Source organism: Sorex fumeus, unplaced genomic scaffold, assembly GCF_029834395.1.
Source record: "Sorex fumeus unplaced genomic scaffold, SorFum_2.1 ptg000003l, whole genome shotgun sequence".
Taxonomy (NCBI): domain Eukaryota; kingdom Metazoa; phylum Chordata; class Mammalia; order Eulipotyphla; family Soricidae; genus Sorex; species Sorex fumeus.
The window spans coordinates 26,666,248-26,683,676 of record NW_026606060.1 but is presented as its reverse complement, the minus strand read 5'-3'; the positions used below and the strand labels follow the sequence as shown (position 1 = coordinate 26,683,676).

Here is a 17,429-nt window from a genome sequence, read left to right as displayed (position 1 = left end):
ATAGAATATGTAGAAATGTTTCTCACTGTTTTTAGGTATAATACTCCATTGTAGTACTATCATTGTAGTTTTAAATCAACCAGTCCGTTTTGTTTGACCAATGAATGTAATTGATTTGCATGATTATAATTGTAGCCTTTGAGTTATTTTATTTTTGAAAATAATAGGAATTTTTATATTAATCTGAAAAACATAGCTGAATGATATAGCAACTTATTAACGTTTTGGTTAATGTGGTCATTCTAATACAGTGTTTTTATATTCTAATTGTATTACATTGCTTTCTTGACTTCCACTGTAAATATTTAAGGAAATGCTTTTTTGAGCAACTTTAGTATTTTTCATAAAATTTTCCAAGAATAGAAAACTAACATGGCATTAGGACTACTTTAACATAGTTTATATAATGGACTATTATTAATGAGCATATTCAATATATATTTTTTCTTAGTAGTTTTAAGATATGTGTTTAAAAGATGCTACTTGTGCAGATGTACAGTGCTGTGGTAGGATTATAGTAGTAACATTTTCATAGTATTATTTACAGCTTGGGAAAAAAAATCATTAACTTGGTCCCCTGATCATTAAAGAATCATCTGTTTAAGGGTATGATAATTCTTAAATATTTTTGGTGGTTTATTTATAACTTGTCTTTTCTTCATTCTAACCTTTATTCCATAAACAGCAGAAACTCCAATATGTCTCTTAGCTTACCCTTCAAAACCTATTCAGTATTAACTTAATTCATCACCTTGCATTATTCTCAGATATGAGTACAGTTGTTTTCAACTCAAACCATAACCATCTGGTTCCTCCAGTCACAGAGCATCCAGAGTGATCTTTTAAAAATATTGCAAATTTGGGCTGGAGCAATAGCACAGTGGGTAGGGCATTTGTCTTGCATGCGACCGACCCAGGTTCAATTTCCAGCATCCCATATGGTCCCCTGAGCACCGCCAGGGGTAATTCCTGAGCACAGAGCTAGGAGTAACCCCTGTGCATTGCCGGGTGTGACCCAAAAAGAAAATATGTTGCAAGTTGAATAGCATTGCATTTTATCCATCTTTAAATTTTAATTCAAAATCCTATAATGCATTTGTAAAGCATACAGAGAAAAGCCAGAGTTCTCTTGTACAAGACTGTGGTTTGATGGCGTCTACCCATCCACTCCAAAGTCAGAGGCCCAGCAAACTTCTGCTATATGATTCTGCTCACCCCAACTTCCTTTCCTCTACTTTTCTCTGGTACTCTCTTTCAGCCATACTGATCTGATCACCACAAAGAGTATTGTATGATAAAAAAATTTCTGCAATGCAGTCCCTAATCTTAAGAATACCAATACATATGAAATTAATTAACTCATAGTAAAAAGAATAATTGGCTCAGGAGATGTGTAAAGAACATTGAGGAAGAAGCAGTTCATTCTTTTGGGGGAAAACAGAAAAATTCTAGAGAAAGTAAAAATTACATTAAATGATGAGGAGAGTCTCTTGTCTCTAGGAGGAAAACCATGTTTATGAATGTGAAATAGTACATAGTAAAGATTAACTAATACTGCCTATTTCTTTGTTAAAACATACTGATGATTTCCAGTATCTTAGAACTGAACATTGTAGGTAATCATTTACTCCTACTTAGCTCATATACTTCTGTTTCCAGAGCTGAATTGTAAACCTACCAAAAATTAGTTGTGTTTCTTCTAGTCTCTATGTCTGTTGAACTTGTTAATGAAACTCGTACATTTAAAAAATCATATAACTGTACTTAGTTATAACCATGTTTTTGGAAAGAGTCTAAATGAAAGGCAAAGCCATAAGATAATTGTTGTTTAACTGTGACACCTGAATTATTAAAATGAAAAAAATCTAGAACTGCTTTTTCTGTTAACTTACAGTTTTTGTTCCATTTTTCATTTATGGGTATTATTTTTGTCCAGAAGGCAGCATCGTTATATGCCACTAAAGAAACTAATACCTTTTATGTTTAAAGTTTTTATTTAACATTTATTTTCATTTATTTTTTATGATTCCCTATGCTAACTAGCTTGCTTCTTTCTTTATTTTTTTTCTTTCTTATTTTGGCTTTTGGGGTTCTATGCAGTGGTGCTCAAGGTTTACTTCAGACTCTGCTCAGGGATCACTACTGGCAGTGCTCAGTGAACCAGATCCAATTCAAGGGATCAAACTGGGATCAGCTGCATTTAAGGCAAACACTTATATTATCTCTTGGCCGTAATCAGCTTCTGTTTAACCAAGGAAATTGGGTCTGGTATATTGTTTTTAAAAGCTAGCCTTGGAGTCATACTTTTATGAAGAGATAGTAATTGTAGGTTAGTAGATAAGACTGGGAAGGTGAACTGCAAATAGAGAACGTATAGGAATTTTCATGTCTCGGTCAATTTGAGCTTAGGCATTGGGGATAGAGTTCAGAAGCACATGCACCTGGTGCCAGTCCCCTTAACATCTCTGAGTATAGCCTTGGAGACCCCTGACTCCACAGGTTTGGGTGACACAGCATCCCTGGGCCCTCTCATTGAGCACTGAGTCAGGCTGACTGACAGGAAGCCACTTCTGTCCTCCGTCATCGCTTGGGAGACCCCAAATAAACCAAAGAAAACCAGAAAAAAATTACCTTTAGTACTCATGCAATTTGGGGTCTATTGCTCCTTGTTCTATAAATTAGGAAGATTAGTTTTCAACAAGAAAGCAACAACAAGAGGAGCAAGATTAGAAGTAGGACATAAAGCAAAGAGATTTAGAAAATAAAACAGATAAGGTATGGTATAAATCCTTTTATTCTAAGTAATCAGGTAGGAAAAATTAAAGGTAGTGGAAATGTAGTAATAGTGTTTTTTGAGTGCTCACTATGTTCTAATCACTTCTCTAAGTTCTGTATACATAATTTCATTCTAATAGTTGCATGAAAATATACTGCACCTAGTTCCCACAAACCCTCTGCCATAATTCAGAACCCCACCCCAAAATGACCAAATAAATTATAAATTTAGCATAGGGTTATTTGGTAATAAACCATGGGGTGAATGATGTGATGAAATTGTTTATTATATTATTTAATGTTTGAAACTATAATCTTTATATTATTTACCACGGGCTGGAGCAATAGCACAGTGGCCAACCCAATCGACCCGGGTTCAATTCCTCTGCCCCTCTCGGAGAGCCCGGCAAGCTACTGGGAGTATTTCGCCCACATGGCAAAGCCTGGGAAGCTACCCATGACGTATTTGATATGCCAAAAACAGTAACAAGTCTCACAATGGAGATGTTATTGGGCCCGCTTGAGCAAATCGATGAACAACGGGTGAACAGTGACAGTGATTTACCATAAATTTATTTTTTGTAAAAATGTCAATGTGTTTCATTATAAAATGATACTTTAGCCTCTGTGGGGTGCATCATAATTATAATCATTCTAAAAAGGTAGAGAGTGAAATTTGAATAAGCAGTGGTAGACTTGCTTTAGACCTACACGATAATCTCATTTTAGAACAATATTTGAGCTTAGGTCCTTCAGTATGGAAGTGATGTATTCAACCACTGAGCCATATTTGCCACTTTTAATCTTATTTTGGAGATCAGAGAACTGGAGAGAAAAATCACAGTGACAAAATTTGAATCTAAACAGTTTTAAACTTTTCAAATTTGTACTTTAAGTTACTAGTCTATACAGCCTGTCTTACCAACCTTTGTAAATAGGAAAATGGTATCAAACTTAAAGACTGTAAACAAGATTGAGGTGAGAGTATCATTGCGTGTGGATTGAACCTAATATTGGGAGTATATGTTTATTATATATTACATTGTATTCATCAGAGCTAAGATGCCATTATTGTAGCACAGTATCATTACTTATACACTAAAAGGGTTTTAAAACAAAACTACTCATTAAGGTTTATTGCTTCTTTTTTATTACTTTTTAAATCACTCAGGGTGGTTTTCTCTACAGTTTAATACTGTGTATTTTGCATTATTGCTTAAGAATATGCTGTTGCCTTTGGGATTTTTCCCATAATCCACTACTAGGCTTTTCAAATTTTGATGTCAGTACTTTCTTGATTACATTATTAGAAAAGTAACAACTCAATCAGTGCACTTAAATTCATGCAGTGAAAACAATAGGAATAGCTGTGACCAGGGATCACATGAAGATGGATAATGACAACGATGTTGTATCTGCCAGCTGATCAATATTCACTCTAAGTGATCAGTAATTTTAAGATGCTTTGATTGTGGGAGATTTTAGTGATAATAAAATGTGATGGCATAATTTCTTTCAATTCTTGGACAATGAGTAAGATTTTTTTTACAACTCTGAGAATTATAGTTAGTAATAAAGCAGGATGTGCATGTAATCAATAGATGTGTGTTTGGGAATTCGTATTTGATCAAAGTATATAAGTACTGCTCTGGGGAATATGCTGAAGAAAGAACTATAGGATTAACTATATTTAAAGATGAAATTTAAATACATCCCTACAGTTAAGTTTTAAAATGTTTATGAATTAGAATCTAGGTACTGAGACAACTAGAAAAAGTCCATTTTTACAAATTGACTCATTTCTATCACAAGTATTAGCTTGTAATTTTCAAATTTTATAACTATACCATAATTCTAGAAACATGAATTCAGAAGTTAAGCAAAGTATTTGACAGACCATAAAGACTACTAAAAACAGCTAATCAAATGATTTATATGCAGAAATAATACTTTTGCATCTATTTGAGGTTTTGACAAATTAATAAAAGCTTAAAAGATTAAAGTTGGTAATGTTGCAGACTTTTCCATCACTTCACAGTTAAGAATGGGAGAGAGAATTCTTTCCAGGAAGATAGGTAATGCTTTTCTTCATGCTTTCTGTTAAGTACAATTTAAAATACTGGATGGACATTATATATAAAACATGGGAAGACTTCAAAAGGTGAAGAGAAGATAACAACTATTTCAGGAGTTAAAAAAAAAGATGTAAAAATATGTTTCCTAACTTTATGAGATGGTAATACCCCACTAAATCTCTATAGCTCAGTACCAGAATAGAGGCACCCTACCAGTACAGAAAATTATTATTAATTAAATAATATCAACAAAAACCACCACCACTCTCTGTCAGCCAGACACCATAGAAAAATAACTATTCCATCCACAGCCTTAAAGCAAAGGCCAAAGGCCAAGTACGGAGCACACACTTTACCCCTTAACTGTTTATAATATGGCATCTCAGCATATCTATTATAGTGGAGATTAGACCAGCTACAGAGTCAGATAAGACTTTCATTCCTACTAAATGGTAAGCTAAATCCCCCCCCCTCCCCCCCCCCCCCCCCCCCCCCCGCAGTTTGCAAAAGAAACCATTTGGGAAGCTGGGCTCTTACATGCACTGGCCATAAGGGTGAGCTCCTATTCTCCTGCAGTGGTTGTGTGAGAAGAGGCCTTGTCTCTTCCAAAGTCTCACCAAATACTTTGGTAACTTTCTCCTCTTAGCTAAGAAGAAGGCCTACGCTCCTTTCCTTGTGAGATCAGTGAAGGGCAGTAAGAAGGGAAGTGTCAGAGGGCCTAGGAAGGGACCAGAACTCAAAATGAACTGCCCTATATGTGCTGTCAAGTGGAAGCCTACTTGGAGAGCCTCAACTTACACATCACCACTTCGCAGTAACGAGGTGGTACTTCCCTACCTTTCTCTGCTAGATCAGAGGTAAACAGAACCAGCAAACAGAATTTTTAAGCAAGATCTTGGAGTTCTATAACATAATACCCAAAATATTGAGATTTCAATAATCATTATGAGGGAAGTGCCAAATATTTCAAAAAGAAAAAAAATAAGGAGAATAATACTGAGATAACAGAAATATTAGTCTTAAAAATATTTGACAAAGAAGCAATTATGAGCACTTTTGAAATAATGAAAGAACAAGATTTAGCAAAAATAGAGTTTTCAGGTAGAAATTATAGAACTAAAAAATTTAATAACCAAAATAAATAAAAATTTAACAGTAAGTTTAGGGCAGTGGAATAGAAGAATTGGTGAACTGAAAATAGACCGATAGAAATTACCATATCTGAACAGTGGAGAGAAAAATACATTAAAATTAATTGAACAGAGCCAAAGAACAATGAACTAATAATTTGTGCCTTTTGGAGATCCAGAAGAACCGGAGAAAGGGGATTAACTGGAAAATTGTCTTAAGTAAATGATAAGTAGTGAATAAAAGCTTACTAGAAGTTGATAGAAGATACAGATTTACAGAGCCAAGGTAATTCCAAAGGTTATTCCAAACCAGGGCAAATCCAAGGTTATTCCAAACCAGGACATGGTATTTGTAAGCCTCTCAAAACTAAAAATCTGGATGGTCTTAAAAGCATGAGATAGAAACTACCCTATATGTAGGAAAAGTTAAATGGCAGCAAATTTCACATCAGTAAACTATAGAGACCAGGCACAACATTTGCCAAATGATTATGTCAAATGATTAAAGAAGAAAAAAAAATGCCCATTACTAAGAAAACATAAATCTTGGCCGGAGCAGTAGTACAACATGTAGGGTGTTTGTCTTGCACATCACCAACCCAGGTTCGATCCCCAGCATCTCATATGGTCCCCCAAGTACTGCAAGAAATAATTCCTGAGTGCAATGCCAGGAGTAACCCCTGAGCATTGCCAGATGTGATCCAAAAAGCTCCTCAAAAAACCAAAACATAAATGTCAGATCATAATATTTTTTTAAATTCGTACTGCTCCTTTCAACTATTTTCCATTACAGTATAGAAATTCAAAAATGAAATAGAAAAAATAGTTCCTACCAATGTCACAAAAGGTTATTTATACTTACTTGTGATTTGTATTGCTTAGAGATTTAAAGAAAGATAAGCTTTTATTTCTAAAGATAACAATATAGCAGTGGTTTTTGTCATCTTTGAAAAGTTCCCTTTTGTTGTATTGCTTTGAGTGACTCATTTGAATGTTCAAGAAGCAACTGTTTAGTGGTATCCTGTTAACTTTCAGAACTAAAACAAACTTATAGTAGCACTGTAGCACTGTTTTCCCGTTGTTCGATTTGCTTGAGCAGGCACCAATAATGTCTCCATTTTAGAGACTTGTTACTGTTTTTGGCATATCGAATATGCCACGGGGAGCTTGCCAGGCAGGGATACTCCTGGCTCTCGGAGAGGGATGGAGGAATCAAACCCGGGTCGGCCGTATGCAAGGCAAACCCCCTACCCGCTGTGCTATCGCTCCAGCTCCTAGAATTGATTCTTAACTAAATATAATCCTTTCTATTTATCTAGTGTATTCTATCCAGGTTCTGATCAGAAGTTGGTTAACACCCATACATCTTTAATTAGATTTTTTTAATTGACAAATTTTAATGTCTATTTGGAGCTCACTTATACAGAATTACCCAAAACTATTGGATTGTTACAAATTTAGTGACCTAGACTCAGTAAATAATTTTTTAATTTTTATGATTTCTTAAAAGTTTGATCATTCACAAAGCATTTCCTACATTGATTTCCTTTGAAGAAATCTTTAACTAGTATTATTCTGACTTTCCATTTGATTTTTCTATATGAATTTTTTTCTCAGAAATATTAAAACATTTTTCATAGTTAATAGTCAGATAAGTTGCTCCTAATTCCATACCTTTTTACATTCTAAAAGAGACCTGGCCATACTATTTTCACCTTCTCTTGGGTCCCTTAAGATGAGTTACTTGTGTTCCAACTAGTCTGAACTTTTGTTTCATATTATCTTAGGCATTTTTTTCTAAAGGTGATGATTTTTTAATGAAGTGGTAACAGTTTTTGACTTTTTTTTAAAGATGAAATCATTTATACGTCACACAATCCTAAACCACATATTCTATGAACTCAGCTTCAGGTGTTAATGGATGTCACAAAGCTGTCAGGAGAGCACTATTTATTGTAAACATGTGACCTAAAATATAGTAATTTTTTAAAAAATATGTGGGGGTGGAGTGAGGGGATCTTGTGTGATGTTGATGGAGAGGATGCAGGTACTGGTGGTGCGGGTGTGCAGATTTTCGTATGCCTGAGAATATTGCTGATAATCCTGTCAATCACAGTACCTTGAAATGAAAATAACTTACCTTTAGATGGTCTCTAATTGACTTAGACTTAGTAATTCTTAAGGCTGTTTCTCGTATAGCTCCCTCTGCTGCAACCCTTGCAGGTACTCTATGGTATTCCTTTTATTTTTCTTTACACTTCCCTTCAGTTAATACTATTTTCCTCCTTTGAATACCTTTTTGAGATGTGGTTGAGATAAATTGAAGCCATAGGATTATATATTTTTATTTTTGTATATATTTATTTGTACATAGTTCTGTTTAGTGAATACTAAATACAAGTCATAAACTTTTTTTAGAGTAAGATAGAGAAAGGGAGGGAGGGAGAAAGATAAACATGCGTTTTGTATTTGCAGCTCATAGTTTTGATATGCAAGAGAGGGTGTATGTGTGTGTTTGTGTGTGTGTGTGTGTGTGTGTGTGTGTATGTGGGGGGTGTGTGTGTGTATTTCAAAAATTTTGGCCCGGTGGTTGCTCCAGACTCTGCTTCCTGCAGCAGCTTTAGAACTTAACTGTGTTAGTTTAACTTCCTTCCTGTTTATGTAAGTTTTAGATTGTCTGTATTGGACTTTGGGTAATTCCTTAAGGCAGCTTCCCATGTAGCTCCCCTTCTGCAAGCTCTGCAGCTCCTTTGGATGTAGCCCTTATATTTTGCTTTTATTTTCCTAGAGTGCTTTCAGTATAATTGAGAAGAATAAAAGTATTATATATAAAATCTCCTAGTTATATGATTTCTTAACAGATAGTGATATATTCTCTCTTAGCCCATGTGCATAGCACAATTGGAACACTAGTTTCTTCCTCCTCAGTGTGTGTGTTTGTGTGTGGTACCAGAGATCAAGCTGAGCCACGTCAGTGCCCTCCACTCATTTTCCTGCATTTATTTGTAGTGCTTAAATATTATTGTTTAATCTTTTTTTAAGAAGTCTAGAACAGAAAAATTTGTTCTAAGTTATAATTTGTTAGACATCCAATGAAGGTCAGAAAAATGAAAGGGAGATGTTGACAACATTAATTAAAACATCAAGCTAAAGATTGATAACCGTATCCATTTTTGTTGTCTGATAACACATTTAAAAGTAAACTTAATGTAAAAAGTTTGTATTAAAAAGTTCCCCCTCCCTCCCTCTCCCTCTCTATGTCATTTTTTTTTTAAAGCATTGTTTCTGAATTACTGTGATGTGGGGACCACACCTGATGATGCAGGTGGGGTGGTGTGGGGGTCATGCAGGCACTTAGGCCCTCAAACATGCAAGACTTGAACCACATCTTTTGCCCCAAAACATTATTTATAATGCAGTGACAATATTGGGGTGGAGGGAAGTGTTTGTAGTTTATCTGTTAATAGATGAGTTACACACTCTTTCCTCTAAGGAAACTTTTTTGTAGTTTTCCATCAATGCTATGCTTCAGGATAATTTCTTTATAATTTTGCATAGCTCCTTATTCTCATTCGTTAGTTTGCATTTTGTATTGTGATGAGATGATCTTTTTGAAATATATACATTTATCTTCCAGAACAAAATACACTTAAAACAGTATATCTGTGTGTATCAGAAGGAATCCTTTCTGATAATGTGGAACAAATTTTTTTACTCATTCTAGACAACAAAATGTTTCTATAATAGAATTATCAGTTTTATGTTCTAAACTATAAACTCTTAAGAAGAAAGTCCTTGTTTTTGTTATCATGGTATTCCTGGTATATAGTACAGGGCTAGATAGGTTCTACGCAATTGTCATAGTTAGATTTGGCTTCTATGTCAATAGAGAATTGTAAAATCTTATCACACTGAAGGTTGTGTGTTCACGGGCTCACTGGACGGCACTGTCTCACCGCCTGCGTTCGGTGCTCTTGAGCCACTGTGTGTGGCCTGGCTCGGAATGGCTGTTGGCCAAGGGCAGACAGAAGAAGAAATGAGGGCCAGGCCGGTCTATATCAAAAGTAGTTTATTCCAATCCTCTTCACTCCTGTCTTTCTCTGCCTCCTTCTCTCCTGGGCCCCAATCTTGGAACCTCTCTCCTTCTGACTCTGACTCTGGATTTCTGGAGCCCGAGCTCTCTCGCTTCTGACTCTCTTCTTCCGAGCCTACCGTCTTAGTTTATATAGCAGTCACATAAGGCGGTGACATAAAGTTGGGTTGAATATTGACAAATCAACAAAGAGAGGTAAGACCACTCCTCCAGGAGATTAACTCAAGGATAAAATCTCATCTACAGAGATTACTCCAGATTACTAGGAGATCCACTCAAGGGTGGGATCCCAACAATGGTGTGTTCTTCCCTCAGTAATCTACTTAAATAGTTGTAATAAATCTACTTCTAATATTTCTAGCAATGTCATTCTGTATGAGCACAGTAAGAGATATAAATTTAGTTTGGTTCTTCCTGAGAACATCTCACTATACATTCCGCCGTCCTCAGGCCAGGTTAATCTTCCTAGCTCCAGCAGGGTCCTAGTCTCGTCGTTACTTACTTTTGGATCATGACAGCATTTGTCCATGATCGTGCCCTCAACTTATAGTTGAGTATCGTGGCTCTTTGGCCTGGCCCATTTCGATGCCAGGGTAGCTCACAGCTTGCCCTGGGTCCATTCAGTCCCTCGTCGGGACCCTGCTTTTGGGGTGCTAGGAACTAAGGGCAACTGAGTCAAGAAATCAGATGCCCAGGAGTAAATATTATTCGGAGTCAATCAACTCCCAAGTTACAAAGCATAATATTAACTGTCTTCCTGTGTCCACACAGAAAGGACATTGCTTACAAGACAAGTTCAGTGTCCTTAGATGGGTGTGACCTGATAAACCTAAGCTACCTAAGGAAGGACAAAAGAGTGTTATCCTACAGAGAATGCTTAGCTCAAACAGTAGGGATTTGTTTCTTACGGTTTTCAAGACTAGAGAGTTGAGGGTCAAGGTTATTAACTTTTTCTTTGATGGGGACTCTTCCTGGGCTCACACCTGACTGCATTACTGTGTCCTCTTAAGTAGAAAGACACTATGCTGTCTTTTCTCTACCTCTTTTTTGTTGTTGTTTTAAGGTTACACCCAGTCAGTTTTTAGTGCTGACTCTGCACCCAGAGATATCTCCTGGTAGGCTCAGGGGACCATATGGGATTCCAGGGATAAAACCCCGATCAGCTGAGTGCAAGGCGAGTACCCTACCCACTTTACTATTACTCTGGCTTCTGTTCTGTCTACCTCTGCTTACAAAGAATAATAATCCCTTCCTTTACGATTGCATCTGAACTCAATGGCCACCCAAATCTTAAATCCATTGTATTAGAAGTTAGGGTTTCAACCTGAGGTGTATTTTGTTTTCGGTGAAATGAGGCATAAGTATTGAGTCCCTGACAATGCTCAAGTTTTGAACTAATGAGCGAGCACATTAGAAATTAGAGGTATAAACAAGTTATTCCAAGAAAAGAATGGCACAAAAGGGAAACTATAATTACTAGTATGCATCAGACTTTCTAACTAGTATGTAATCAGGAAATACAAGATTTGTTATTTCCATCATGTTAGGAAAATTTTCGAGGATTAATAATGTTAGGTGTACATTTTTTTTTCAGGTGTACATTTTAAGAATATATTAAGAGGATCGTATTAAATACATGGTTTGTTCTTTCCAAACTGTGGAGTATTTTCAACTATTATTACAAGAGAATAATACAGAAATGAACTGAGAATATTATAAAATGCACTGTGGTGTTCCAGTGCATTTAAAGTAGTACCTCTTTTTTTTTTTTTTTGGCACCTCTTCTAGTGATTGCCTCCTCGTCTCTCCAGTGAGGGCTTGGTGATTGAATTCTCAGATTTATCATACCAAGGGAGATGTGCATGCATTGCCAAGTACCAAACAGGCTCTCAAACATGCAAAGCATGTACTCTATTTTACTTGATCCACACCCTAAACCATTATTTACAGTAGCATATAAAAATGATTATATATTTACCTGTACATAAGATCACAGCAAGGTACTAAAAAAGATGTTTGCCAGGTGAGAATGTGTATCTCTGGAAAGGGAATTATCACAGTAGGGGTATACAGTGGATACCCCCAACTAATTTTATAATGTAAACAAGACAAAGAAAAACACCCAGTTGTTTACATACGACCAAAAGAGCTTGAAACTATATGCAGTTCTGTATTGCTAGAGTGTGATGTGTGGGCCAGAGTAAAAGGAATAAAATTGAAAAAGAAAGCAAAACCTTGACCGAATAAGTTTTTTCATAATATGATTATGATGATCCATTCATGGATTTTCAGGTGAGGAATTAACATAACTTAAGTCATGTTAGCTATGTGACTGGCAGATGATGTAGCTGACAATGGAAAAGATTTATAACCTTTCCTGTCTGAATACTTTGATTATTGAACAAAATTTTTAGAAATATTGCAATAGCGTGAGACTGGTTGAATGGAGATCAGTTAGGAAACCAGCCAATATGGAGACAATGAAAAATCTTAGTAGAAGTCATCTGAAATAATTAAGTGATATTTATTATTAGAAATATTTTTGTATTAGTAAAGCAGGGTGTACATCATAGCGATGTGAAATAAAAATTAGCAAGAAAAAGAATTCTTGGTGATAGGTTTTTAGATTTATTTTGCTGGTGTTGTGGCTGTGGTGGTCGTGGTTGTAATTGCAGTGTGAGGAGTTGAAGTCACAACCTCACACATGCAAGAAGTGCTTTTGCTTGACTACTGAGCTATATACCTGACTCTCTATGGTAGGTAGTTTTGTTCTGTCTTTGTTTCGGCAGGGGGTCTCTGATGCAGTGTTCAGGTGGCCTGGGTTCCTCTCTGGCCATGTTTGCTAACCAGTTCAGTAGTTCAGTACAAGGACCCAGACATTCTCTGCTGCTTTGGTCTGCAGTGCTGTGGGTACCTGAGCCTCCCAAGCAATGCTTTGGGGGACCATATGGTTCTAGGAACAGAACCCAGGTCAGGTATATACTGGGCATACACCCTAACTGCTGTATGGTAGTCTTTTTTTAATTTTTTTTTAAATTTTTTAAAAATTCATATACTGTCCTTGGTTTTTGTTGCTGCTTTTACATAGCAATGTATTTAATCTTGTTTTAGTCATAATATATTTGCTTAAATGTCTTCCCTTTGATTTTTACAGGTTTCTGATTGGCCAGGGAGCACATGTAGGAGCAGTTAACAGTGAAGGGGACACTCCTTTAGATATTGCTGAGGAGGAGGCAATGGAAGAGCTACTTCAAAATGAAATTAATCGGCAAGGTAATACAAAAGCAACTTAAATGAAAAAGGGTTTGAACTGTTTTAGAAAGTACCTGGTACCAGACTTCTTCAGTAAAATAATTGTTGACTTTGAGAAAACTTGTGTGAGAAAAAAATCGAAACTACATATATTTATGAAAATATATGTAGTATATTTCACAAAGGTACTTTCCTAATACTATAAGAACGATCATAAGTGATAAAACCAGCATAAAAACTATTTTCTTTGGGCCAGAGAAATGCAGTGAATCAGGTCTTGCCTTGTATAGGATGGACCCTGGTTTGATTCCCGGTACCTGATATCATCCCCTGAGCCCTCCAAGGACTGATTCCTGAGCAGAGAGCCAGAATTAAATTCTGAGTACAGCTGAGTATAGCTCAAAAACAAAACAAATTATTTCCTGCCGATCGGGTAACAGTTAAGACTAAATGAGCTGAGAGTATAAATCCTGTGGATTTGGGGAAGTCCAGCTAAAAGCCACAGGGGTGAGTTAGGAGAGTACCAGAAGTATTGAGAAAAAGAACAAGCCGACTGCTGTGATGGGAGGCAGGCAGGAAAATGAGGCGGCTAGAAAGACAAGGCACCTTGTTCCAGAAGGTTTGTGGACATTAAATCTGGGTGAATGTGCCATTAAAGCTGGGCGAAAAGGAGTGCTAATATGGGAATGAGGTAGAGGAAGGATATAATCTAACTGACTTTTAGGAAAGTTCCTTTGTGACTTTTCTTGAAAAGAGACTATAGAATGTGAGGGGCAGATATACAAGAGTAGCAAGGGCAGAAGTTCAGTAGATGAAGTGATGAGAACTTTGATTTTGTATATATTTTGTATTATCTTTCCTTCCTAAGTATGTGTTTACATTTTAATATATTCATCATGCTTTTTGAGTACTGACACATGTCAGGTGTTGTATCATACTAAATTTTGTTAGTATCTTTTGTTTAAAATCCTTACTATTACAGTACATGGATTATGGAATAGCTAAATGCATTGTAAAATGTTCTTTCTGACAGACCATAAAGCAAAAAAAGAGAAGCAAAATGATAGATTTTTTAACTGATAACAGTAGTTCACACATTGTTGCTTCTAATTTCTAAACACATAATTTAATCTTCACAGGGACTCTTTAGTAGTAGTACATTCTATCATTCTTACGTATCTGTAAATACGTTGCATAAATTATTAGCATAGATTTGCCCAAGATTTATAGTTATTAGTAAGTGGCAGATCAGGGTTGAAACCTCCCAATCTAAATTCAGCATCTATATTCTTAACCCATTATATATTAATCAAAGAAATTACGGTTTTCTCAACCAGTAGTCAGAGCACTGAAATTAAAAAATAGGCGTTGTGGCCTGAGAGGTAGGACAAGGGGTAAGTCGCTTACTTTGCATTTGTCCCACCATAGTTTTATCCTCAGCACCACCAGGAATAACTCCTGAGCACAGACTGGAGTGGTTCCTGAGCATTACTGGGTATGACCCAACTTCCCTCAGCAACCCCCACCCCACCCCGAGACACACACCAAAAGTACATTTTTAAGGCACACTGGGGGAGGGAGCGGGCTCAGGGAGCCATTTGGGATGCCAGGGGTTGAACCTGGATCCGCCACATGCATGGGGAGTGCCCCCTCCACTCTACTATCTCTCTGGGCTTCAGCCTTCATTTTTTTAATTAATGAAGTCAACCAGAGTCTGTTAGAACTCGTAACCATTTTTTTTTTTTATTTTTAAAAGTAAAAGAAGGCCAGAGAGGTAATAGAGGAGAAAGAAAGTTGGAGAGATAGTCGAGGTGCTGTGTGCTTGCCTTGCCATGTGGCTGACTCTGGTTCCATTGCTGGCACCGCAGCCTAAGCAGGGAGCCAGGAATAAGCCCAGTGTGCCACTGGGTATGGGCTAGAAAGTCCTAACCCCACTCTCCACTGCTCCCCCCCCCCCCCAAAAAAAAAAAAACTATTCTAAAAAAATAGTTCTTTTTTTTGGTTGTGTCTTATTTTGTGTAGAATCACACTTGGCAGTGCTTGGGCCTCACTCCTGGCTTCACTCAGGGATCATTCCTGGCAAGGCTCAGAATTAAGCCTAGATCAGCCCTATGCATTGTACTATGACTTCTGTCCCAACAGTGTTGTTTTATGTTGTTTTTTTTTCTAATACAGAAATTTTTGTTTATATATCTATATTAACATTAAGCTTAAGGGTTTTGAGGGCCTGAGTGATGGTACAGTGAATAGGGCACTTGCCTTCTGTGCTATCAATTCCAGTTCAATCCCAGGCACTCCATATGGTCCCCTGTGCCCAGCCAGAAGTGATTCCTGAGTGCAGATCCTGTATTAAGCTCTGAACACCATTGGAGATGGCCCCAAAACAAAATTATAATAATAGTAATAATGATAAATGCAAAATTAATGTAAGGCACAATCAGAAGGGGAAGAATGTAATAGTTTTGTAATTACAGGTGACAGAGGGCAGGCTGGAGTCATGCTTGTGTTCAGCAGACTCAAGGTCAGTTCCCACATGCTCCATTCCACAGCACCAGGAATGACCCACGAAGCAGTGCCAGGTGTGGGGCAAAGTCATAAATAAGTAAAGTTAGCATGAGACTGGATAAACCCAGAAGTAAGCAATAGTTGTTTCTGGTTTCGGTTTTTAATTTCCAGTCAGAGTAGTAAAAGACAAAGGACAAAAAAATCAGGATGTTTAAAATAGCAAAGATAGGGGCTAGAGAGTTAGTGCAGGGGTTAGGCCGTTGGCTTGCATGCGGCACGCCCTGGTTCAGTCTGTGGCACCTCATGGAGTTTACTGAGCACAGAACTAGGAATGAGTCCTTACAACTGCTGTGTGTACCCCCCCCATGTAAACAAAAATGATCATAATATGTTTTATTCTTTACATGTTTATTTTTGTCAAGTCTGTATGAAAAATTATAAGAGTTTCAGTGTTTTGATAATACAATTTCTGCTTTTGAAAATGACTTACCTGTATTTAATCTTGGGATTAAAGAAATGTTTTTCAGTTTTGATGTGAAATTGAGCCTCAGCTGGGCTGACTAATCTTCTCTTGGATTTGCTAAACAGACATAAAGGGTTATAATTTCCCAACACACGATGAATTTGGGACCTATGTGGAGATGGAGTTAGAACATTGAGTGATGTTATAGGAAAAATTACAGGCTGAAAAATGCACTGAGACTAAATCATGGAAAAAATTGTTTCCAACAGTAAATTATACTGATTCTATGATTATATTTTTTTTCTTTACTCCCTTTACTTTGTTTTCATCTATGTTAACACTTTAACCTAGAAATAAGCATCATTTTCTTTTTCTTTTTTCTTTTTGGGTTTTTTGAGTAACACCCAGCAGTGCTCCTGGCTCTGCACTCAGGAATTATTCCTGGTAGTACTCAGCGAACCACATATGGGATGTCAGGGCTTGAAACCCAGGTGGGCCACATGCAAGGCAAATATCCTGCCCACTGTACTATCTCCCTGGCCCCAAAGGTATTATCTTAATATTAACACTGATTGTTTCATACTCCAGAAAAGACTGTCCCCATCAGATTTGTTTGTGATCTTCAGTATTTCCTATCCTGACTTGAGGTGGTTTTTTTTTTTTTAAGACTTAAACTTTATTTCGTTTTGATGAGCATCTTTGTTATGGAAAAATGAGTCTGGTAGTGATAGATACCTGATGAAGGGAGTGAAACTAAGTGAGTTAACGGTCATTAATATTCACTTCAGAGTAAGAGACATAAGAAAACAGTATAAGAGACGTTCAAGAGGACAGTCTGGAAGATGGCAACTCCAATCTGGCTTTAAGTGTGTAAGGTCTAGGACTCAGTCAAGGGAAGGACTGTGAGGGACTTCCAGGTGAATGGGTATAGTATCGACAACACAAGATAGACAGGAAACCACACTGATGGAGAGAAGTGCCATTAACATTTTAGCATTGAGATTGAGCTGACCACAGTATATTTTTCCCTAGTCTTGATCTCTTCTTTGTTCTTCAGGCTCAGATAAACACTTGATACCTCCAGCTTAATGTTTTATTAGGGAATCTCAAACTTCACATTTCCAGAGTTGAAATTT

General features: G+C 36.8%; 1 protein-coding gene across 3 annotated transcripts in view; it reads left to right on the top strand.

Moving 5' to 3' along the window:
• PPP1R12A (protein phosphatase 1 regulatory subunit 12A) overlaps positions 1-17,429 on the top strand; it is a 133,209-nt gene that overhangs the window by 43,604 nt on the left and 72,176 nt on the right. For all 3 annotated transcript variants that reach the window (XM_056114687.1, XM_056114696.1, XM_056114677.1), the window contains exon 3: positions 13,228-13,346. In XM_056114687.1, coding sequence (XP_055970662.1) covers positions 13,228-13,346 — 119 coding nt within the window. The remainder of the gene's footprint in view (positions 1-13,227; positions 13,347-17,429) is intronic.